The following is a 25,031-nucleotide window of genomic DNA, read 5'->3' on the forward strand; positions in this document are numbered from 1 at the left end:
TTATTAAAATCGATGAAATAATCTCTAAAGATTGATTATTAATATTCCAGTTTTTGTTGCTGTTTTCGTTGCTTATTAGAATAGATTAATTTCTGAGATTTAGATAGATTTATTGCAAACACTCGTTTATTTCTCATTTATTTATTTAAACATGAGAAAAATTTGTTTAAATTTCTCACAATATCTCGATTTTTCTTTAAATTTTACAGGGGCTTGCCTAAAGTCAACACAGCCTATTGATTTGATATTCTCTTTTGCTTTAGCTTTGGTTTTTGTTATTGTTGTTGCCGCTTTTGTTGCTAATTAGCATAGATTTTAAACGCTGCTTTTAAGCATTTGTTTAATGTTGTTGTTGTTGCTTTTGTTGCTGCCTCTTCATTTGCCTACACTTTTGGTGCTGCAGTTGCTGTTGTTGTTTTTGTGCTTGTTGTTTTTCTGTTTACGTATGCGTAATTTATTTGGGCAACATGCTGCATGCTTTTCCTCTGTCTCTCTCCCTCTCTCCTTCTGCCACTCTTGCTCACTTTATTTGTTTTTTTACATAGCTCACACACACAGAGACACTAACACACAGTTGTAATACAAACAAAATAGTTAGTTAATTAATTTATGGCTCGCGCGCTCGTTTTTGCAGCCACCCACCAACAGCGACGTCTACGTCGACGTCGACGACGACGTCAGCGCTGACGTCACAGCTGCGCTGCCTGCGCTCGCTGTGAGGTCAACGTGAGGCGGCAAATTACAAAAGCAACCAAGAACCAAAGCGGCGCACTTAGCGCTCAATTAATTGCAAATTCGTCGGTTTATATCAAAGACACTGTCCCACGGTCCCGCAGTCCCACTGTGCACTGTCTTTTGGCTTTCTGTGTGCCGCGTTCTTCAGTGCAACGCGTACGTGCGCCAACTGAAATGTTGAATCTGAATCTGCATTGAAATCTCCGAATCCCAAATACAACACGATATGCGGCGAGTGCGCCCAATTGGGCCCGTGGGGCGGGTCAACGACTGCGCACAGTGTGGCCGGCTAGATTTGTATCTGCTCAAAAAGCCGCACATATATATATATATATATATCATTCGGCCAGCGACTTGTCTTATCTGCCGAACTACAGAACTAGAACTTAGCATAATAAATTTGTTAAATGGCTAAAAATCGAAGCATGATCTCAGCGCTGCGAGTGTTAAACCTGACGCCTAATTGCAATTTCGCAAGGCGCAAAAGTTTTCTTATTAGCTGCAAGGTCACATTGAGACCATGAACCCATTACACTAGCCCACCGCAGCCCCTACCCGACCCTTACTACACGCAAAATAAACAAACATATTAAAGCCAAAAAGTTTGACGCATTGCGTCAGACCAAAATGTGCTACTACTTTGTTTTTACAGTTACAGGCGAAAAGAAACACACACAAACACAAGTGCACACGCTTTTAGTTATGCTATAAATAGCAACAGTTTCGTATACCAACAACGGTATTGTGTAGCGCAGTGTAATTGCTTTGTTTTCTTCCTTTCTTTCTTTCGATTTGTCGGAACGCGCTCGCGATCGCACAACGTCAAAGTCGAAGTTCTAATGGCAACTGAAGCTTCGCAAGCTTCGAAGCAGCGCGTCAGCGACAACCGACAACAGCAACAACAGCAACAACAACTGAGAACAACAACAACAATTGAGAACAACACTTTGTCACCTGGCAACCCGGCAGCAACGTTTCCTCTACAGACAGCGAGCCGGCCCCAACAACAATAACAACAAAAGCAAAACAAAAACAACTGAAACTGCGACGATAAGTTTGCCAAAGTTGTTAACTGCCTATTGTTGTTGTTATTGTTGTTGTTATTGTTGCTGTTGTTGCTGTTGTTGTTGCTGCTGCTGTTGCGGTTTTGTGCTCAACAAAAGCTAATTATTGTAGTATTCTCTGCCTCTCTTCCTTTCTCTTTCCCACACGCTCGCAAGCTCGTTCGTTCAGTCGCTTTGTTGCCTCTCTCTTTGCGTTCGATTTCCTGCCACCTCAAATCAATCGAATCCACCAATGGGAAGCTTGTCTTTTCGAGTAATACCCTTACAAAGGGCATAACCTGTTTCATATGCATCTGGATATTGTTTTGATATTATGTGAGCTAATATCTTATTGTTCAACATACAAGGCAACTTTATTAGGCACTTTTATTTTGAATATTTCGTTTTAAATACAAATATTTTTACCTATAAAAATTGCTTATAAATAAATTATAGTTAAATTCAGTTAAATTCAAGTTTCAATTTTAAGCAAAATTAATTTTAAATTATCGTTCATTTCTTAATATATTACTTTTATTACTGTTACTGTTTTTTTTTCTATAATTTTCTAAATACTTTTATATACAAAATTAATATGTAATATTACATTACACTCTACAGGAACTATTCGTTAAGTATCAGTCACTTATTTGTTTGGAATAGCTCAACGATGAATTAAAAGGTTGATCAAAAATATGTGAATCATTTACAAATTTTAACTGAAATATTTGTTTGCTGTAAGAGCATACAAAGTTCGCTGTGTTAGCCAAAAACACAAAAGGTTCAATTCTATTTAATTGTTGCTGTTAGAACGAAGCCCAGCTGTTTTTCTGAGCACCTGGTGCTTGCCAATAGAAGGTTTTGGCATTTTGCCAATCTATCGACAGCTGGAAACAGCTTTCAATTTCAACCACTCATCAGCTGGAAGTGATTTCGCCAATCTCGGCGCAAAGGCCGCTCAGAACGCTCGGAGCTTAGAAATACAATTAACACTCGTTAATCAGGCATGCGACTTTTGCCAAACGTCAATTGCGAGGGGCAACTTATCGGGTTTCTTTGATTTTAAATGGTTTTTCTGTTTGCTTAGCAATGAAATCATGCGCATAAATAAAAATAAAATAAAAAAAATAGAGAAAAAGCTCGCAAGACATAAATAAAATACTTGATAAAAGTAGAAAATCAAAATGTTAACTTATCAGACATGCAAAAAATATACACAAAAAACACACGTTTATCTATATCTGAACATATGTACGCCTGTGTGTTTGTCCAGTTTGTTGAGTTCTCGTACACACAATCTGTACTTTTATCAATATTTAATCAAGTATTTGCGTCGAATAAAAATAGGGAATTTCTTAGCACATGGCAAGAGTTCCACAAAATAATTTTAGGAAAAAATATGTTTAATAGCTAAGAAAATATGGGCGTTTGAGCAACGCCCAGCATTTTTAATTTAAATTTGAATAATCGTTTGTTCCATAGATAACAAATTAATGCTAATTGCATTTCAAATTTGTTTCACATTCAACTTGAACGACATTCAAAACCAATCCACACAACGCATTTATCTGCGGGCTCTGAATCATATGCCAGAATTCAAAATACATATTAAACATATTGTTTATGCGACATATTTCAGTTTTTGGCAACAGAAGCGTACGGCGAAATTGAAAACAAAAACTGGAAACACAAAAGCCAAAAAATATCAAATAAAAGTCAACTGTCAGCTGAGCGGCGCTACCCAAATAACAAAAACTACTTATAGATAGCCATTAGAAGCGAAAACAAGTCGGCGTGGTTCAGTCGAGAGTGCTCGACAAGAAGGTACCCTGTACTGAGTTATGACATAGCATAAACCACATCCGTATTATCATTACCAAGCATTATTACAATTAGTTTTTAATTATTATAAAATATGCCACCAACTGCGCTGCTTTTTCCCTTTATTAATTTTGACAAAACTAAAGTGAATCTTTTATAGTAAATCACCAGGTGAAGTAGGTATCACATAAATTGCTGAGAATCTTAGCGAAAGGCGACTAATTAAAGTTTGAAAAGTGGAAGAAAAGAAGAGGATGGTTTAATGACATTTTCTATTTCTTTCTCATTCATTTGGTCTTTCTGAAAATTAACAGATTTAGATCTTGTAAGAATTTAAGTTGGTAGGAAATATTAAGTTGACACATTTTAAGAGGAAAATGGCAGCCGCATTGGCAAAAGTTGAATCAGGATTCAGCTAAGACAGACAGCGTGCTAAATATAACTCCAATAGCCTAACACAGAAAATCGCATAGAAAGGCTGTTACCATCAAGTTTTCTAAAAGCGCTTGCTGTGTCAGATAATTTTATGTAAAGACAGAAATGGCAATGTACAAATCTGAGTGCTTCTTCCCATGTAGCCATTCTTCTATTTGTTGACCTTGAACCGCAAAACAAGTGCCTAATGTTTTACTTTGTTATTTGTTACTTCCAGGCCCAGTCGCGATATAAGATTGTGTTAAGAGGAAACGTCAATTTACTTAGATAGGCGCAAGCACCCAATCGATAATCGTAATTAGTTATTGATATGATTCCGGCAGAACGTAAACGAAGGCATTTTAAATTTTACCTGCCCCAAAACAAAGGCTGCAGCTGTGACATTTCCCAGGTATACTCCAGAAAATGACTCAATGGGTTCGCTGTGACTCGGTTTATATTCCCCCTGCTCATAATACACAATAAGCCAGCGGTCAATGGCACCCAAAGAGAGAAACATTCAAGAGTTTTTTCTTTTTTGCCAGTGGCACTTTAACTGTCGTCGACATTCCGACATTGTTGTGGTTTCTGGTTACCTGGGGCGGGGCTCTTAGCTCCATGTCTTGGCCAAGTGTCGCTTTAATTAAGTACCTCAGCCACCTTAATTGCCCGTGAAGCATGAATGAATGATTAAGTTGCATGTGCTACATGTAACTCAATATGCCACTTGATTTGAGCGTCTCTCGAAATGCCTTTGTATAGGCAGCATATAATAACAACTAATGGGCCCTGGTAGCGCCCACACTTTACGTTTTGGCCGAAAACTCGAAAGCCATTTATTTTTTATAAACATTTTCGATGTCGTGGGCTTTGAGAAGGTGTGGATATGATTACTTTGTCACGATAGTAGTCTGAATACAGACAGAAGACCATCAAATATTTATTCGCCTCATCAGTTCAAACACTCGAGTGTCCATTACTAAGCAATTTAGTTAAAGGCCTTAAAGGTGACTTATTAAGTATATTTCTTAGCTATTATTATTGCTGCAGACGGAACATTTCTCGTTTCCAGCCAAATTAACCCTTTATATTATTCATGCATATAATAAAAGGCTGTAAAACTTGACTTGAAAATTATATTCATAACTTTTTGTTTCTTTTCAGATTACTTGCTATCTACCTTTGATACCTTTGTTTTTGGCAAATAATATACAATCGTTCGATAATTGAATAATGATCAGCCCAGGAATGAGCCGAATGTAAGTAAGAATTTTTCTGTAAAAACTTATATTAAATATAACAAATATTTTGACTTGTTGGGCTTTAAAGCCAACACCTTTATTATGCTCAGAATAGAATTTACTTTCATATGAATTACGTCGAATATAATCATAGACATTTTTGATTAGGTTTTTTTTTATTGAGAATATTAGTATGTCATTCGGGAATTACGCGTTGCTATGAAAAAAATTTGTGAACTTAACGTCTTGCTTAAATCCGGGTGAAAATGACTGACTAGTGCATGGAGTTAGTTTATAACATCCTAGTTAAATTGAATATTTAAATAAGTTTGAACGAGTTCATTAAGCGTGGCTTAATTATAAACAATTCCTCGTTGCTTATCAATTGTCTTTTTGTTAGTTCTATACAAAATTAAGCGCTATTGTTGCTATCGCACACAGTTTTTATTGACAATAAATTCTGAAGTTCACTTTCGTTCCGACATATACCACGTCTATATGCATACTATATAAAGCACGAAAGAACTTTAACTAATGCCGGCTGTCTTATCAAAATTTGTGTCATGCCGTTGTAGTTGTTGTTGTTTCAGTTGTTGTTGTCACCGTAAACAAAGGCAGAATAATAAATAATATGAAGCACAAAAACATTTACAATGGGTTTCTTGTTGGCGCACAGTGCGTATAATTAATATGCGCGAATCGCGCGATTTATTGAAAGTTTTCGCCTGTGACAGGTGAAATTTTATAATTGAAAATATTCAAAAACAATTTCTAATAATAATAATAATAAATTAAAATAAAATATCCAGAGTGCGGCCCAAGCGCTGGCCCAAAACTTCATTTGCATGCCGTACCCCATGCATCCGGTCATTAAAAAATTAATTGAACTATGACCAAAAGCCGACTCGAACAACCCGGTACAGTATAATTTAAAACGTATTAAAATCACAAACACACGCACACATTTATCTAGATCCATAGACAAATAGAGCGACAGACACAAAGCACAATTTGGAGCGCACATTTTGTGCCATTTTCGGTCGGTTATTGGGTATATAATATTAAAAATAATATTATTATATATTATCATATCATATGCGATCATAATTAAGCCGCATTTCGGTCTATCTCTGCATATAGAATCGCCTACCTTAAAAATAGTATTTCTTAATAAGTGCTTATCACACTTTGATTTAAATATTTAATGAACCGAAGGTCGTCGCGTTTCTTGTACCCACCCGTATAACAGTTATATCTGTACTGTGCTACAATAGCATAGAGGGGATTTGTCTAGGTTAAGCATGGACTGGCATAGTGGAATATAAGGGGATTTCAAATGGAACTAGAAAAAAAACTCAACTCCGAACTTTGCGTTCGCAATTTGCGCTCTAATTTGATAAGGTTAATTAATGGCAAGGGGCATAAAAATTATGAACTCACGTTGTGCTCGGGGCCGGAGAGTGAACGTTTACTGGTAACGCCTTAAGCTGCAACACACACGCGCACACACATTTAGTGAACACACACACACTGACACACGCGCACTTGCAAGTGGTAAATGGGAAGCAGACAAAATCTCTTTTGGGCTGTTAACAATTTCACGCGCGCGTCTTAACAGTTGTTATTGGTTGCTGTTGCTGTTGTTGTTGTTGCTGTGATCAGCATCGTATTCTTTGTTGTTGTTGTAGTTGTTGTTGTTGTTATTGTGTGTGCAAAATAACACTCACTCGCGTATTCGCACTCGCACTCACACACTCGCACTCGCACTCACGACGACAACTTGACTTGGCAAAACTTCTGTAGTAACTAAATAGCAGGGGCCCACGGTATCGTATAGCACAGAACAACGGCGTATTTGGCGACAGCGACGCGCACGTTGGCAGCGACAGAGCAGCGTCTGTGCGGCACAGTGGTACACAAGCGACTAAATGATCTTAAGATTTAAGAAAAAATATATGTAGCTAAAAATAATATATTTGCTTATTTTAATTAATTGAATACATAACAATTCCATATTACAATTCACCAAAAAAAATTGAGTTCAAAGGGAAAACTTTATTTTACTGAGAATGAATAAAATTATAGTTAAGTCAGAGACTGAAGTTTATTATTCTATACAAAATTTATCAAGCGAATATTGGAAATAATTCCAGTGCAAAAATCTGTTACGCTGCTTCAATATATCGGGTTTTAACGACTCCTGCTCATGGCCCACGCTCAAAAGCTTGTTTCGTGATCTGCTAATAGAATTGTGCCACTGTGCCGTGCCTTTTGATTAGTTTGACGTTTACTTGTTGCTGCCCGCGTCGACTGCGACGCCAGCTGCGAGTGGTGGGTGCTTTGAGTCTCAGCCTCTGCCGTCCGCTTCGGGCTCTGGGAGCTGCTCTGTAGCCGGCTTTGGCGTGACTTGTTGACGATTTGTTTTTATTTTTGTTTTTGTTTGTTTCGACGCGCTCTGCGCTTGGCGGGCACGAACCACAGATCCGATATTTTCCAATTTGTATGCATAAATTCACACACAGATGCACACACGACAAAAAGGGGTGCGGTGCAGGCGGGTGTGAAGGGGGAGAAAGGAGGCAATCATGTTGTGTCTCTCCCCATCAACGAGCTGTGCTGTCCAAGTGAAACAAAAGAACCCAAACAAACAACAACTTGTACAAGCTGCGAGTACTCGCACTCACACTCGAGTACTCATACGAGAACGGGTACTCGTACATGTGCGCATCTGGTTTAGGGCACGGGCCTGCAGCTTACACTCACATGTCTCTGGAGTGGGCACAGTCCTCATAATGATGACAACGATGGCATATAGCGGGTGGTGTTGTCAGCTCCACGGGCTGTACGAGAAGTCTTTGGGTATTTAATTGCAAGCGTATAATAACTTTCATTAAATGATAGAAAGTGTTATCCAAATACTAAAAATTTTCGACAAAAAATGTTGCATGAATAAATTTTCAAGTGTGGAAAATAGAATTTCCAAAAACAAGTGCTCTTTAATCACATTAGTTTACTAGAGTAAAAAGTTCAGCTTTCTAGTTCTTACAGCTCGAGCTGTATGCAGCTGATCAATCAGTAAATCATTTGAATATTTATTCAGATTGCCAGCTGCATATTTTGTATTGTGTTATAAAGTCTATTTCACACCCTCGAGCATTATCTATGTTCTTTTTATGGTTTGGCAATATAAAAATATCATATATCAAGTTTTATATGCATTAGATAAGAAAGATTACCAAGTATTCGGCATAATATTGCCATTGATAGAAATATAGATTTGTGTTGCTTGAAATGCAAATAGAACGAGTACATATTTTTATTTTAAAATACTGGAGAACAACCTCACAGCTTGCCCTCGCGCTCAAATAGTTTTAACACATAGTCGGGTATGCCGTACTACGAGTTACCACGCAGACATGTTCTATACATGTGATGTTGTCAGACTGTATGATGAATAGACTGGAATACAAAAATGCAATAAAGAAATCTACATGAAAGCAAATAAAAAAATATCTTAATATATTTCCACTCAAACTTATATACTCCATCTCAAAATTAAAGGTATGTGAAGAATTCAACACGAAATAGTATTTAATTTATTGACGTATAATATACCCCATAGGTAGCTTGGTTAAAGGGTATATAAATTTGCCTGTTGCCGGCTTTAGGCGCTGCTGTCCACTCGCACTACTTCCCTCCCTCCCTCCTCTGCCACCACCCTTTCATTCAGCAGCGCGTCGTCAAGCTCCAACAGGCAGCGGCAAGGGCGTGTCCCGTCGCCCTCTATCCCTCTGTGACTGACTGTACCCGTGCCTGTGCATATCTGAAAGGGGTCGGGGGGTCAGCTCTGCTTGGACTCGACTTGACTCGACGACCGTCTGACAGAAAGTAGACAGACGACAGTTATTATTGCCCCAGCGCGAGTGTTTTTCTGTTTTCCAGCTTTTGTTATATTATTTTTTGTATGTTTTGTTTTCGTTTATGCGCTGAAATGTGCGCCCCCAACACATGGGATTAGGGAGAGACCGAAGCAGAGGCTGGGGCACCGGCCAAGGCACAGCGCACAGCGGCAACTTTATGACATTATTGACAATACGTTTGCGGCAGGGCGGGAGGCGTGGAGGGTTCTTCAATGCGCTGGCTATGTGAATAATGAGCTCACTCGCAATGCCGCTGGACAGGCATTACTTAGTTGTCGCAGAACCTGCAGTCCGAGAGCGCCTGTCAAGTGACTGTCAATGCAAAGGACAGCCAAGGACAACAGAGGCAGCCACAGGACGGACCACAGCCGTCAATTCTGATTTTTCTTTTTCTGCATTGGATTTGCTTTAAGCTGAGGGGCATATCTATCCAGAGATATATATGTATATTTTTTTATATATACGGTTTTTTTTTTTAATTTTTATAAAAACCTTAACAAAGTTGTCAACACCCGCATGTGTGAAAACCCAAGGCAATTAAACGTTTTTTTTTTTTTTTGAGCCAAAATTACATGACATTTTGGGTAACACAAATTATATAGAACGTTTCACAGCGTTAGAGTAAATGCGATTTAAAAAGAGACAAGAAATGTGAGGAAGAGAGAGAGAGAGGAGTGCGAACAGAAATTTTGTTGGTTGGTTCCCAAGCTTTAACATTCTTTTCGAAAGTCTTGATTGAAAATGGTTGAATTTATGGGAATATATGCATGTCTAGCACTCAAAAATAAATGAAAGTCAGCAAGCTGAAAAAAGGCGTGCAGAGCCTTAAACATGTAAAGTTATATAAAGCAAGCGCTATGTTAAGTTTATTGTTATGCTGTTACATCAATGTTTATGATAGGCAATGTTAACACCAATGTTAGGCTGTTCCCAGCATTGTTAATATTAACAGCAACATCAGAGTAAAATGGTTAACAGCGAAGTTAATATTAGCAAAGACAATACGAACAATTTATATTCTCTTTGATATTAGGCTTTTAACAGCAATAAATCAATGTCACACTGTTAACAGCACTGTTATGTGAGGCTTTGCTTATCGCTATGTTAAGCCGCTGCTAACTGCTCACCTGCTGCGGTTGCGGCGCCATTTGGCAATGCTTGACTTTTGCGTTGCAAATATGGCGTGCCGCAGTGTGGGCAAGACTCCATTTCCGTTTCCTTAGTACTTGCCGCTATTGTTGTTGTTTTTGTTGTTGCGCTGCAAGCTCAGTTAATTAGGCAAATCTTGCGCTGGTGGTAGATGCTTTTTGTTGTTGTTTCTCTTTTTTGCTCACCTGCTGAGTGCCAATATTAAAGGACCCCGCGTACGCTGCGCCTTAAGCACGTTCAACAGCTGCGCATCGCTCAAGGCGACATCCTGCAGGCGCAGCGAGGACTGCAAAGGCCAAAACAAATCATTTTTATACACACTTAACTTAAACCACAATTTATTATTTTATGTAAACAAAAGCACAAGGCGCACACATTTTCACTTAGGAACTACAATAACTAAGCTTCTCATACACTTTTGGACACACGTTTGGCGGGCAGCGGGGGCGGCTTCGACTGCTGCCCCCCGCGACGCAGCGAACAGAACTTAAGCATGCTGCGGTTGTTGTTGTTGAGGCCGCAATGGATAACACAAGACTGGCCGCTGGATAGTCGGAATATGTCGAGCGCTCGGCGCTCATTTGGTGGGCGTTAACGCGGGCGATAAGGCACAGGCCATGCCAGGGACGACGACGGCTACGCCAGCGTGCAGATGCCGTGCCGCTCCATGAAGACCTCCAGGCACGTGGCGTCGACGCGATCAAAGAGCAGCGAGCCGAAGCGTCGCGCCGTATAGTCGACAATCAGCACCATTTTGCAATTGATGCACTTGTCCCGATAGTGGAAGAGCAGGCCGACCGACTGGTGCACAATGTGATCCACATAGCCCGGCGCCGAGCGATACACCTGATGGTTGCCCATCTCCACAATGGAGCGCGCATTGACCACCACCTTGCTGCGCACATACGCGGGCAGCACCTCGAGGGTGCGTCGGACCTTCGACTGGGTGTAGAGCACGCGATTCATGAGGTGGGCCGGGGCATTGAAGGTGTCATTGCTGTCGCGCCTGTAGAAGAAGACGTTGCGAAAGACAAAGCCCGAGGTGCGTCCCTCGTCGCACTGCCGCAGATAGTCCGCCAGGGAGTTGTGCTTGAGGGGCATCATTACCTCGTCCAGATCCACCACAGCCGCATAGCGATGATTGTCCACGATATTGGCGCGATAGACGCAGTCGTTGAACTGCGCAACGATGCCCGCATAGTGCAGATCATGCAGATGCGCCTGCACATTCCACTCGAACACGTCAGCCAGCCCCTTTTGCTGGTAGTGGGCCAGCACGCGGCGCACCTCCTCGCTGGCCTCCACATAGTAGAAGTAAAAGTGCGTCGCGCCCTGCAGTCGGTACATCTCCACGAACTCCACGAGGCGCAGCACATTCGAGTAGTTCTCCTGAAGCGGGCCGACGCACACGGAAATCGTGCGTCGCGACTTGGCAAACAGCTCCGACATGTTCCGGGGATAGCTGAAATCAGCAGCAGGACGTAGAGCCGGCACTTAGGGCATATATTCGCTTAGCTTACCTGATTTGCACGTAGCTGGGACTCAAATGACTCAGCCGATTCGATGCGTAGCTGAGCGCCACAGCTTGGGGCAGGCGCACTGGCGACTTTTTTGGCACATGAAGCGGGCACATAATACTCCATGCCGCAAAGGTATTATTGTGCACATCGTGCATCGCGCCCGCCTCCTCGGCCACAATCTCGTAGCTGGTGAAGTCCGCGAAGCGCACAATGCAGCTCAGCCGCGAATCGCGCAGACGCACCGGCAAAATTGCAAAAATCCGTACTGATCCAACCGTCATCTCCTCGTCCAGCCTTACGCCGCCTGTGCAGAGTAGAGAGTTTATAAATATGAATATCTCTGGGCAAAAAGTTGAGATTACTCTGTTCAGAACTGTTCTTATTAAAGAGATCTGCAGATATCCACACTTGGGTGGCTTAGATCATTTTCTATTCTTCTCTGTCTAGAAAAGTAGCTACTATTTAGCGAAGAGCCTTAGACCTCTCTCTCTGGACCTGGGTACTTGAATAGCATATAAAGCGTAAGCTTCTGATATAGCTTAAAATATGATTAACAGATTGTTGGCTAACATAAGAAAAGAAAAATCAAATTTCAATTTAAACTTCATATCTTAAAGATTTTAGATACCTTAGTAATACGAACTCTGAAGCAGTACACAAAATATATGGTATGCATATAAATTATTTAAATGCATTACAAATCTATTTAATTTTCTGTATAAAACTAACTGCGATTTCTTCTTGCCTCATAAATTATTTAAATCTTTGATAAATTAATTCAATTCTATAGTATAAAATATACATATACCGTAGAGGTTCCGGATATATTTTTAATGATTTGCGCACAGTGTATTCGATATTATTGTGATGATAAATTGTTGATGATGACATAATTATCTCCTCTGACAAACAGACTATTTAATATGCTTTTCTAGACAGAAAACTTTGCAACAAAACAAAAAAATATTCCCCTCTTATTGTTACATTTCTATGGCTTTTAATAAGCATCCGCAGTGGGATTTGGTGGGACGAAGTTATTCCGGCTAACTGTGTCACGCGCTTAAATTTATTCTTATTTTTATATACAAGTTAGAAAGTTTCTCTCAGCAAAATATTTGCACATCTATTCTTGTTTTTGGCATAACACAAAATAAAGTCGCGAATGTGAGTCATGCCAGAAGCTGCTAAAAAAACAAGTCTATTCAAGACAGAGCCCAAATTTAACCACATAAAATGGTCGCATTATTTTCCTAGATAAGCAAACGGTCACATTAAATAGGTATAAAATTAAATAATAATGGAATCGGAGCTGTCGGTGATAAAGAGAAGGTGGGCGTGCCCAAAAAATGTTAATTCTGTTTGTTTGGCACTTACTTATAATATCCGTGCGCACATCGAAATATGCGGCATATATCTCATGCCTTAGCGATGCATTTCCGATGCGTCGCCAGCTGTTGTTGTAGTTCCAGTGCGGATTTGGCTTTGGATAGAAGAGTTGCCGCTGCATCAGCTTGAGATCATCGCGCAGGCGTTCATTCTGCAAAGGCAAAGGCGCAGGCAATAAATATACACTTAGTACACACACATAGTTCACACACTCATCGCACACACACACGCACACACACTCACAATTGTTGTGCGCATGGAGATGTAGAAGAGTATCAACATGGTGCAGGCCACCAGACCGGAGAGCGTAAAGTAAACATATTGAAAACGATTCTCTGGTGCCGCCAGCATTTTTAACAACAATTTTATATATCTATCAGATATATATATACATATATTTAAATTTGTTTATATGTACGTGTCAGATTTTTAATTTAATTATTTTATTAGACCGAACCGAACACTCGACCTTGAGTGCCGCACGCAGCCGCACCGAGCCCCGAGCACAACCTGGTAAATTGTCCTGCTGCTGCCTGTTGCCTGTTGCCCACGGCGGCGTCCAGGTGTGAATTACAGTTATGCGACTTGTGCGACAAGCTGCCTACTCGTGACTACAAGTGTCATGCGGTTCAGGAGTCGCCATCGGCAGTCGCCAGTCGACAGTCGACAGTCGCCTCAGCTGCGGCCACCAACAGCTGCGCTGTTTATTTTCAACGTTGACGTCGACGTCGTCGTCGACGCTGATGCGCAGCCAACCCCAAAGCGGCTCCTGTTGCTTGTTTGCTTTCAGTTTTGTTGATGGGCGACCATCGATTAACGATAACACGCTGCGAGGCAGGGGCAGGGGCAGGGGCAGTGGCTGGGCTGTGGGCCGAGGGGGCGTTTACAGCTCGCGGGCGTCTTTCAGTGTCATCATCGACGGCAGCCCCGACCTCGGCATTCTCGGTCAACTAACCAACTATTTAGCTACACTCGTAAAAACAATTGTCAAAATTAAGATATTGGCTATAAAAATCATTTCAGAGAAAAACTTTTACTAGGATCACAGAATGAAAATGCCTGAAAATGGTAGTTTAGTGTTAAATGTATATGCTAGTATTCGGAAAGCAAGGATACTGGTCGAGCTTTGAATTTTTTTGAGCTTTTAAAACGCAAACACAAGCACTTAGCTGCTTTTTAAACTGAACTTTTAAATTTGGATTGCTTAAAAACCAGTGAATAGACGAGCAGCTGCTTATTTGCAGTTTTGATAAGCTATATTAAACTGTCGTGTTCAAAGCGAGAAAGCAAGAAATCTCAAGTATAGTAGATAACAGAATTCAAACGTTTTTCACTGATTTCATAATTTATAGTGTTGCAAAATGAGGGATAAATCAGTGTCTTCCTTCAGTGTTGGTGAAGAGGCTATGAGTTTTGTTGTTGCTTATCACAAATAAGCTATTTTAAATCAGATTCTTTTCGAAATTGATTTCGCATTTTGTTTTCCGTTTTTGTGTCTTGTAGTTTTGTAGGTCGCACTTTCAGCTTGTATCATTTGTATCTATAAAATCAGTATTATTGAATTTAAGGGCGACTTTCAGTTTAGTTGTGAATAATTTTTGCGAGTGTTTGTTTGCGGTTTGTGCACATACGCTGGTCTGCTGCGGGAATCGAGGCGGAGGGACCAGGACTGAGCAGCAGGACGGACAGTTAGTGGCGCCCGCAATACGCAAATGATTATGGCACCCACGCACTCACACACACACGAACCCACACACAAGCACACGCACACACGGACACAACAAGTGTCTGGGGCAGGACTCGGGCTCGACGCGTATGCAACAAGTTAATCAACGTACGTTTCGCATGAAACTGGCGCCATCGGCGACTCTGTCAACGCGACGCCAGCAGGCGGCAAACGTCGACTGCACAGTCAGCGTCAACGCCGACGCAGCTTTTCCTACTGCTGTGTGTGAGAGTGGGTGGGTGGGCGCGTGGCGGGAGGGTCGGTGGGGATGTAAACGCACTTCACTTTAACATGAATCGACTTTATAAATTGTATGTTTTGTTTCTCAATTGGAGTGTCCCACTGACTGACTGTGCGTGTGTGTGTGTATGTGTATGCCCAGTCTGTGTGTGTGTGTGTGTGTGTGTGTGTTTCTTTGAGTCAGCAGCATTTCGTGGCATTATAAATTTAAGCTATTTTTAAATGAAAATACACGAAAAATGTAAAGAATAATATATATATATAAAAAATATATTCCAAAACATTTATTAGATTTGTCTGGGCCGTCCAAAAGAAAATTTATTATTATATATATATATATATATATATGTATATGCATATATACTTGTGTATCAAAAATTTTCGACTAAATGAATTTGTTGTTGTTCATAATTGCCAAGCGGCACAGTGGGCCGAAAGTGGTTCACTTGGTTGAGTATTTTATAAATTGAAGATTTATCATTTTTTTGGTGTGGTATCTTGTTTTAAGTTTTATAAGCAGAGGCTTCTTCAATAAATAAGTTGAGATTTGTATTTCGATTTAACTTTCTGTTACATTTGTTACATTTTTTATTTATTTTCCAATTCAATATTGAGAGGCGGAGCACAAACAAAAGCTAGATGTTGCAGACTTATAATGTTTTTGAAACAATTATGAAAAAACAGAAACACGTATTTTTGATAGCACTCGGTCCACTGTGCAGTGACCGCTGTAGACGGCTTTCCATGCTCATTCCTTTAGCTTTTGCCTCTGCTATAATTTTTTATTTTTCTTGCCGTTTTTTCTGAGTTCCATATAAAAAGCAGACTGCTTCGATTCATTTAGATTAATTTTTCATTTCATTAAGCTCTGTCAATATGTTGCCATAGAGAATGCAAACGGAAAGAGAGCTTTCCATTTAATGAATAATGTGGCAATGGGGCAGGGCATTAAATGCGAATCAATTGAAACACTCACATGCAGAACTGAACGTTCGATGAGTATATACAAATAAATAAATATCACTAGGCACAGAAAATGTTGCAATTTCGGGCGAAACGTGAAACGAAACATTTTAAAAAGAAGCAAAATAAAAAAGAAATCAGCTATGCGACATGATTGCAAACGCTGCACGGCCAGGTGAGAACTGTTTACCTGTTTCGGCTTCAAATTAAATTGGGCACGTTATCGGGCCGTCAACTGATTAAAGTTCTTATCGGCAGACGGACATGCCAGCCAGCAGCGGGCTTATCTGTGAATATAGTTAATAGACTAATACCTGAGTATTGATTGCTTGTAGGCAGCTGCCTTTCCGCCCAGGGTGACCCGCATGCGACAGTAGCTGGTCGCAAGGCAACCAGCATAAAAGTCCCTCGCGGCTGCCCACCAGTAGCCAACTGTCTGACGCAGGCGCAGCAGAAGCCCAACCCCAGAAACCAGAATGAATATTTGCCAAAATACAAGAGAAAAAATCGCCCCTTTTTACAATTTCCAGTTGGCGGTGTCAAGCGTGAGAAAGTTAAGGAGATTGTTCGCGTTTCGAGGATAACTAATTCGTGTAAATCTTGACTGATTTATATGCACTCAACTATATACAAATCAACTGGTTGCAGCTACAGTTCCCAGCCAAACGAACTTCTCATAGATCTGCTTGTGTTTGTCTTGTGGTGGTGGCATTTACCCACCACCAACACGGGCAGCACCACAATACGACTCCTGGGATCGCATACCAGCATAAACATGACCATTTCAATGCATTCCCGTATATCTGGAACCCTCGTCGGCTGTTATGACCCAGCGGCACGCAGGCCACCGGCAAAGCGGGGCACGCCTGCGTGCTCTGGGCGCACATTTTCATTTCATGCGAAAGTATTTTCAATTGTTGAACGGAACGTGGTTGCCCCTTTGTCATATTTGGTGGTGGTTTTCTTGTCCCAGCTATAAATACTCCAACAGATCAGCGCTGCGGCACAGTTCTGTTTGAAGTCTTACAAAGTGAAGTATAAAAAAAGAGTTTCCGAAAAGTCTAGAGTTTTTTAACTAAATTAAAGCAGCTGAGCCGCCACCGGTTTCTGGTGGCGGCTGACCCAGCTGAGAATCTCTAAAGTACAGTCTTTAACCACGTGTAAAGTAAACCAGTTGAATGCTGTCTCAGGTCTTGTAAGTATGCTGGCAGAGCAAATGCCTTCGAATTGTTTTATAACAATGCAAAACTTCATCTCTAGCTGGACAAAATTAAAGTCGAATATACGAAAATTTCATCTCAAATGGAACGCTATAAATGATTCTTTAAATGTTAGCAAGAGGAAAGAAAACTATGCTACATAAAACAAACAAAAAATAAAATATTTGAATTTGCGGAACATGGAAACATTATCATCTCCAAGCCATCTTTACAAACCATTCTATGAATCCATATCGAAAGAATGCAAAAAATCATTGAATAAATAGAACTCTTGAAAAAATATTCTTAAAGATAAGATACCAACTAAATGTTCTTCGCTTCAATTCAACTTTTTATGTAAAGAATAATGTCAAAGAGAATGTCTGAAGATTTGGAACGCTTTTTATATAATGTCAAAAGAAAATCTAAAGATTCTTAATATCAGCTAAACCCATAATCAAGATTTTTGTTCAAAAATAAAACAAACGTCGAAAGGATCGAGATCATGCAGTTCGGATTGGCATTCTCCTGGCGCCCTCACACAATTATCCCACATAATAATATATAACAATCTGAGGCTTTGCGACAATATCTTCCATTTCACTTAGGATATTTTTGTGCCTTTTTTCGTTTTACATTTCTCTTTAGTTTTGTTGCTGTATTTTCGTTGACTTTCGTTAGAAAAGCTATAAATTTGTTGGTCTAACAATATTCTTGTTAAAAATTTCCACTCAAAAAAAGAAACATTAATACTTTAGAATTAAAAAAAAAAAAAAAAACAAATGTAAAATCGCGAAATTTTTAACGATATGTATTGCCAATAGCAGGCGTGTTTTTGTTACAAAATGAATTTGTTATTGATTTAAGTTCGTCAAAATCTTTTAGGCTTTGATTTCTTTTCAATTTTTTTTTCAATTTTGAGTTGGTAAGTTTTAATTTTCAATTTTTATTTATTTCAAATTTGTTGGTTTAAACTTCATTAATTTTTGTTGGATTTATTTAAAATTTTAATTGGTAAGTTTTCAATTTCAATACTTTATTTGTTCCAATTTCTATTCGGTTACTTAATTATTTAATTTGGTAAGTTTTTAGTTTAATTTATTTATTTACATTGTTTATTTTTTTGTATATTTAATTTATTCAAATTATTATTTTTTAAAAACTTCGTTTTTTTATGTTATTTGATAATCACTTGCATTATAAGTTCATATTATTATTGTTTTGTATTGTTTTTGTGTTTAAAATATTTTATTTTATTACGTTCATATTTATTGTATATTATGATTTATTCTTATATTTGCCTTCACATATAAACAAACTGTACTTACACATGGTACACAAATTTTTAATTTTCGAATATATGAGTTTTCTCTACTTTATTTTTCTCTATTGTTTGTTTGTTTTTTATTTTATGTTCAGTTGAATTTGTATTTAATTTTGTACATTTTTAATATTTAATATATATGGCTATAAATATCAAGTTTTTTTTTTAAATTTTACTTGCATTATTATTTAATTTTGAACCTTTTAAATTTTATTGTTTTAAAGTATCTTTTTTGTTTTATTCAATACGTTTTTTATATATAATTTTTTTATACACGTTCTTTTTGATATTTTTGTTTGATTAAATTAATGTTTTAAATTAAACTCTATCATTTTTCCATTATATTTGTTTATCATGTTTTCATTGAGTTAATTTTCAATCCGTCGAAGATCTACAAAAGCGTTTGGTAAGTTTATATTCTTTTAATTTTTTTCGCTCTTATTTTATTTCTTAATATTTTCAATAAATTTTTATTTTCTTTTTGTTAACACTATTTTGATTCTTTAAGTTTAACTTTTGTATGTTTGTTTCTTACTGTTTCTTTCTTTCTTTAAATTTGTTTCGTTTATTTTCGTTTTTATTTTCGATATCAATAATTTTTTAACTGTATCATTTTTGTTTATATTTTGTATTTAACTTTTGAATACATTTTATTTATTTATTTTCAAATTCGTCTTTATTTCTTATATTTATTATTTTATTTATTACATAAAATTTATATTATTTGCTTATTTGTCTTTATTAATATTTCATTTTATATGATTATTATTCATTTTATAAATTTACGTTTACTCTTATATTTACTTTTTATATATTTTTCTTCATTTTTATTAAATATTCACTGTCTTTACTCCGGGCCAAAGTGTCTACAGTAATATTAAGTTCTAACTGATTTCCATCTTGTTTCTAAACTGGGATTCTCTTAAAAGTATTTCATAAGTTTTGTGCGCACAACGCTGACAACAAACAATAATTAATAATATAACATAATAAACTGTTCTTTCAATGCATCATATCTTAAAATCTTTTATTCAAATATTCAATTATGTAATTTCTGAGAATCTTTTGAGCTGTTTATTGAGCAAAATGCGTGGACATAAATATTCATAATTTTAGCTTAGAAATTAAACACATAAATAGTAGAGATTATGTTAAGCCACGCCCACAAGGCGGCTGCTGCGGCTGCTGTCCCTGTCACTGCGCTGCCTTCTTGTCCTGGCCCTCATCGTTGGCCCGGGACTCGTCGGGCTTGGGCGCCGTTTGGGCCGCAGCTGCTGGCATGTTGGCGCTCCCATTACCACTACCATCACCTATTGAGTTAGCGGCATCGCTTGGACTCTCTGGAACCGCATTGCTGTCCCGGTCAAACAGATAACTGCCGCCTAGAGGGCGTGGTCGGCCACCATAGGAAGAGCTACAAGGGGCGACAAGAGAGCGAGCCTATCTTAATGATTTTTACAATTCCGCACAGCTTCGCATGCTACTCAGCTAAACAGAGTCGAGGTGTGGGTGAAGTTCGTGTGTCTCTCGGATTAGGCTGGCTCTGCACCCACTGCAACTTACCTCTGTGAATCGCGCTCTCTGTCCCGACCAACTCCGCCACCGCTGCCACCGCCACCACCTGAGCTGCCACTGGCAGCAGCAGACGACGAGCTGCTGCCACCGCCACTGCTGCTGCTGCCGCCGCTGCTGCCGCCCCGTGAGCTCTGATTGTCTTGGTCGCCCAGATATGTCCAGCTGCCCTGGCCAATGGGCTTGCCCATGACGCTAGTGTGGCCGCCGCGATATCCGTCGCTGTCAATGGCCGAGGAGGAGACTTTTGTGCCGCGATCGCCGTGGGGGCAGTTGCTGACTAGGTGGCCGCAGGGCGAGGCGGGGGCAAGCGACGAGGCGCGTTCGCGATCATAGTACGGCTGCGCACCGGAGCGACGGTCGTCGTCATCCCCGGCAAAATAATAGCCGCGCCCCGAATTGTCGAAGCCCGACTGACCTCTGGGCGCAGCGGATTTGCAGGCAATTGGATTGGGTGCGTGGGTGCAGTTAAGGACAGATCAGGACAGGACAGGAAGTGGGTGGAAGTGGTGCATTTAGTTCCGTAATTCAAAATTGGCGTAGAGTATCCAGAGTTCATGTTGTTGTGGTGTTTTGTGTGATTAGTAGACATTGTTGTTGTTGTTGTTGTTGTTGTTGTAGGCGTTGGTGATCGTGTTGTAGTAGTTGTTGTTGTTGTGTTGTATGTAAGTAAAGAGCATTGACAACATTGGTACGAAAACAAACAAGCACTAGACATAATAGTAATAATAGCAATAGCAGGATAGCGATACCTGTAGGTCTCATCCCATGGACGATAGTTGCGAAAATCATACCTTGAATAGTAGCGATCGTACGGATCGTATCTGTCGTAGCTGGAACGTGAACGATCATAGTAGCGATCTGCAATGAAAGGAAGTTAAACCAGAGATACAATCAGGCAAATTCGTACTTTACGCACCACGCGAACTGTCACTGTAACGATCGCCGTAGTAGCGATCCCTGCTGTCGTAGCCAGCGTAGCCGCGATCGTACCCGGAGCCCCGATCGTAGCCCGAGGAGGAGGAGCCCCTTCTGTAGTAATCATCATAGCCACGCCCCTCGTAGCGATCATAGGTGCGGGGCGAGTAGCGATCGTCGCGACTGTAGTATCTGTCAGAGTCACGATCCCTGCCGCTGCCACCGCGATCCTCGTAGCGATCGTAGGAGTAGTACCAGGAGCTGCGCGGATCATCGCCGGCGCGACTCGAGTAGCCGCCATAGCCGGCACGATCGCTGCCGCCATAGCGATCGCTGCCGCCGCCATAGTACCGATCCTCGTAGCAGCGCACGCAGCGCGACTGACGACTCTTGCCCAGTGGAGCAGCGGGCGGGCCGGCTGTCAGCTGCTTGTCGTTGTCCGTGGGCGTGACACTGCGTGGCTCGGGTCCTCGCAAAGCGGCCTGGACCGAAACAACGGCCAGGCAGAGCAGCTGCAGAGAGAGAGAGAAGAGTTGCGTGATCATTAGCCGATTGTTTATGGACAGATTTCACAGTCCAGCGACCAACTGGGCCAAAGCCCTCGCAGCCGCACGTACAGCCTCCAATCATAATTGACGAAAGTACTGCCAAAGTGCTGCTCGAAATACAAAGCCACATGTAGAAATCATCAGCAGCGTCATTATCGTCATTAAATATGGACACTCCGAGCCAGCGAGCGTGAAATATGATCAATGGACGACGAGCTCTAGCTCTGGCTTGGCGGTTCGATTATGCAATAATAGAGCATAGATTTGGGGCTCGAATGACGGCCAACACCTCAAGTGCTCATAATATTAGTTGTAGAATTAATTAAAGCACAGCCCAAATCTCATATTCATATGCATAAAATAGCATTGACATCATTTTTTGTTTTCATTCATGGCTCAAATCATAAAGTTCGCTGTGGGGCGCACCACACACCACCACCAGCACCACCACCACCACCAGTCATATGTGATTCCCCTGCCTTCTCTCTCTTTCCCTTCACAAAAAAAAAGAGTTAATCATGAATATATGTTGGCGAGCTGCTCCGCTACGCTTTGTTAGTCAAGCATCAGGAACAACTTCCGCTGGCTGGGGTTGGCTTTAGCCAAAAACCACCGACTGGCTGGCCAATCGGTGGATCTCGAGTTCGTGACTTGTCGCTGAGTGTGTGCACAATTTATTAGAATAATTATCTTTTTGTTTTCTGTTTAAGCCCAAACATATATCTGTATATCAAATGGCTGTCGGTCAACAGGCGTTGCCATCAGCAATTTCGGGGCGGCAATTCTACAAAATATCCCATTTACATAATATACCTAAAATTTTAACAAAATATTACATCATAAAGCAACAGTTATGCGCTTGTGAGCTCCACAGAATCAGCAATTTGATTATCTAATGAGATTTCATGGAATCTATATGAATATGAATTGCATCTATATTCCATAGTGTATACATGTGTATACATTTATATCTGAAACTTTAAAACCTAACTTAGTCTTCTGCTTTACTTTTAATCAATCAAAAGATATATGTCCTATTTTCAAAAATGGGCTAGGCTTTGCCTCATTTTGTGTATCTGTGATTACGTGGATTCCGTGCCGGGTTCCAAAAAATATGTAGAAATTGTCTAAAATTTTGCAATATTCCCAAGTTCTCTAAAGTTTCAAATTGATATTTTAAGAGTTTTGATACAATTCTGAATTATTTATAAATCAACAATTATATAAATGAATTCGGTGAATTGTTTGCAAAACATAAAATATGTGTAAAAAATAATTCTCATTGTTACAAGTTTTTTTTCCTTAATCTAGAAATGAAACATAGCAAAGGAAAAATCTTGCAGCTTCCTTGTTAGATTATTGACTGCATATTGAAAATGTTGTAACAGCATACACAAATTTCACGATATTTAAAAAGAATATTTAAATTTCCATTTATTTAAAAACAAATATCGCCTGCGGTTTTAACGGAGCTCTAAACTGAATGCTTAGTGTACAAACCCCCAGCCCAATACTCTACACAGTCGACTATTTACCCGTTAATATCTAGTATGTTTTATTACTTTTGTTTACCTTATGTTATTATTAGATTGCAAAAAAATGTATTTCGCATTTATCCTAGTTAAATAATCATTGATAGAAGCTCTCTTCTGCATTCGTATTCTCTTTTCGTTTTTCACTATCATGTTCTACAAAATTTAACTGATATTTTGAAACTTAAATTATTGAAATACTTTCAAAGAATTTTTCTTTTATATTATGAAACAATTTACTCACCAATTGCAATAGACGCATTTTGCTTTTGGGCTCACAAGGTGTATAAATCACTTCCGTATGTATTTTTTGGGCACGTGCTGTGCCACCTTTGAACTGTATTAGCTATATAGAGTTGGGTTCACAAATCCTTCGGCGCGCTTTTTATGAGTAGATGAAATAGCGCTTGACGTGTCGCTGGCAACAGAATTGAAATCACGAATGTGCTGCTCAGGTCTGGGGCACGGGTATTTATCTGAAACAGCCGCCAAATTCGTTGGAGCGCGTTTTGCTAGAACCGAATCCGAGACCGAAAAACTCACAGAGAGACGCACTGAAGCGCGATGTGGAGCTTGTTGGCAGCGGGGTTTGGGGGAGATTCTCGCTGCTCTACGTGTTTCCAAACTCTGGTATTTGTGGTTGAGGTGTTGGCATTTGGCTGGGGCATCGTTTTGTCACTTCACCTGCAACACCTTGGGTGCGAGCCCCAGGCTGCCTGAATGGGAATTTGACTCTGAATCTGACTGTGAAACGGTTTTCGTGATTTTCATGGTCAGTTTGGCATTCGGAGAATGACAGGAGGATGTTTTGTCGGGGCGCAACCTGTCATTATTTGTTCTCAGGTCACATTTGGGGCTAATTAATGCATCTTCTCGCATGGCGTAATGGTCAAGCGAATTCCTTCCAAGTGTCGACAACTCTGACTCATTATTGCTGGATAAATCTTGGATTAAAGGCATGAAATTAGCATTGCTAATTGCGCCAAACAAATTCATTTTTCGTCGCTTACATAATCCACGACCGTGACCATGAAAAGGGTTTAACTCTGAAGTTAAAAAGACTCCAAACGAAACAACTTCACATGCAGATGACACAGATGCATTCTCTTTCATCTAGTTTTCAAAATATATCAAAATTTGTATTTCTATACGTAGATGAAAAATATGAGGTATAAAGAATAAAAACTATTCACATGTAAATATCCAGGATCCAAAAATAGTAAAAGAATGGGCTGCCAGCTTATAATATAACGAAGCTAAACTTACTAACAAAACTAAACTAAATAACACTGTTAATGAAGCATACAAATCTGCAAGCCTTACTTAAAGTCATGAGAAGTGCATAGAAAGGCGGGTTATTAGAAAAACAGTGAAGGGGAGAGGTAAATGTTTAAAGAGCGATTAAGATCAGAGAGAGCAAAGTTCATTATAGTAAAATAATACACATTATCGCCTAGAAAGGCGCCGCAATCAGAGAATAAGGTTTAGTTATATTTTTGCGCTGCAAACAGCTTGCTACTGTAGTAGTACTCCCTGCTAGGGTAGCATATAGTAAAAATAACATATGAACTTTACGCTAGAGTGAAAAATACCACATATGCTCCTTCGGCTGTTTTTTTTTTGTCTTTCTTTCTATTTTTTTTTTTTGGCGGCGTCATCTTCTTCGTCTGCATGCGCACTGAACCCCAAATGGAGGTCGTTGGCATTCACTCAACGCGAGTATATCCACGTCCACTCGAGCCCATCTATAAATTTACAACGGCGACAAGTTTAATTAAAC

At 39.8% G+C, this 25,031-nt stretch overlaps 4 protein-coding genes and 1 long non-coding RNA gene across 32 annotated transcripts in view; 2 read left to right on the forward strand and 3 right to left on the reverse strand.

The window, feature by feature from the left end:
* Window positions 1-1,583, reverse strand: part of CAP (Cbl-associated protein) — a 40,140-nt gene extending 38,557 nt beyond the window's left edge. For 10 of the 21 annotated variants that reach the window (XM_070209848.1, XM_070209849.1, XM_070209847.1 and 7 more), the window contains exon 1: window positions 1,471-1,579. The gene's annotated coding sequence lies outside the window, so the exon portion shown is untranslated. Of the gene's footprint in view, window positions 1-1,466 lie in introns of all 21 variants that reach the window. The other 11 variants (XM_070209853.1, XM_070209851.1, XM_070209852.1 and 8 more) reach the window with 6 other exon arrangements.
* Window positions 1-5,281, forward strand: part of RNaseZ (ribonuclease Z) — a 47,727-nt gene extending 42,446 nt beyond the window's left edge. The window contains exon 2 of the mRNA XM_070209857.1: window positions 5,178-5,281. Coding sequence (XP_070065958.1) covers window positions 5,178-5,221 — 44 coding nt within the window. The 3' untranslated portion in view covers window positions 5,222-5,281. The remainder of the gene's footprint in view (window positions 1-5,177) is intronic.
* Window positions 5,282-10,644: 5,363 nt separating this feature from the next.
* LOC6625751 (uncharacterized) lies at window positions 10,645-16,325 on the reverse strand. Of its 2 annotated transcripts, none has more exons than XM_015174547.3 (4): window positions 16,172-16,325; window positions 13,218-13,380; window positions 11,844-12,147; window positions 10,645-11,785 (listed from the first exon to the last, which is right to left on the reverse strand). In XM_015174547.3, the coding sequence occupies exons 1-4, from the start codon at window positions 16,265-16,267 to the stop codon at window positions 10,960-10,962; spliced, it is 1,389 nt and encodes a 462-aa protein (XP_015030033.1). In that variant the 5' UTR covers window positions 16,268-16,325; the 3' UTR covers window positions 10,645-10,959. The 2 variants fall into 2 exon arrangements, with proteins under 2 accessions (XP_015030033.1, XP_002050525.1); XM_002050489.4 differs by lacking the exon at window positions 16,172-16,325 and adding an exon at window positions 13,473-14,234.
* Window positions 16,264-17,564, forward strand: LOC116650954 (uncharacterized). The gene is made up of 2 exons (XR_004303961.2): window positions 16,264-17,353; window positions 17,419-17,564. It is a non-coding gene; the product is annotated as an uncharacterized lncRNA (long non-coding RNA).
* Window positions 17,565-19,548: 1,984 nt separating this feature from the next.
* LOC6625750 (RNA-binding motif protein, X chromosome) lies at window positions 19,549-24,165 on the reverse strand. Of its 7 annotated transcripts, XM_070210185.1 has the most exons (6): window positions 23,795-24,163; window positions 23,496-23,727; window positions 21,173-21,683; window positions 21,006-21,114; window positions 20,245-20,673; window positions 19,549-20,095 (listed from the first exon to the last, which is right to left on the reverse strand). In XM_070210185.1, the coding sequence occupies exons 2-6, from the start codon at window positions 23,511-23,513 to the stop codon at window positions 19,876-19,878; spliced, it is 1,287 nt and encodes a 428-aa protein (XP_070066286.1). In that variant the 5' UTR covers window positions 23,514-23,727; window positions 23,795-24,163; the 3' UTR covers window positions 19,549-19,875. The 7 variants fall into 7 exon arrangements, with proteins under 7 accessions (XP_070066286.1, XP_070066287.1, XP_032292349.1 ...); XM_070210186.1 differs by having other exon boundaries at window positions 21,048-21,114; window positions 23,496-24,163; XM_032436458.2 differs by having other exon boundaries at window positions 23,496-24,163.
* Between the last annotated feature and the right edge of the window lie 866 nt (window positions 24,166-25,031).

This window comes from Drosophila virilis, chromosome 5, assembly GCF_030788295.1.
Source record: "Drosophila virilis strain 15010-1051.87 chromosome 5, Dvir_AGI_RSII-ME, whole genome shotgun sequence".
Taxonomy (NCBI): domain Eukaryota; kingdom Metazoa; phylum Arthropoda; class Insecta; order Diptera; family Drosophilidae; genus Drosophila; species Drosophila virilis.

Coding starts and splice junctions, on each gene's coding strand:
- LOC6625751 (XM_002050489.4), bottom strand. CDS start 13,580: ATGCTGGCGGCACCAGAGAATCGTTTTCAATATGTTTACTTTACGCTC. Junction 13,381..13,472: donor TCTCCATGCGCACAACAATT/GTGAGTGTGTGT, acceptor TTGCCTTTGCAG/AATGAACGCCTGCGCGATGA. Junction 11,786..11,843: donor CCCAGCTACGTGCAAATCAG/GTAAGCTAAGCG, acceptor TGCTGATTTCAG/CTATCCCCGGAACATGTCGG.
- LOC6625750 (XM_070210185.1), bottom strand. Junction 21,115..21,172: donor TTACAGTGACAGTTCGCGTG/GTGCGTAAAGTA, acceptor CTTTCATTGCAG/ATCGCTACTATGATCGTTCA. Junction 20,096..20,244: donor AGAGAGCGCGATTCACAGAG/GTAAGTTGCAGT, acceptor CGCCCCTTGTAG/CTCTTCCTATGGTGGCCGAC.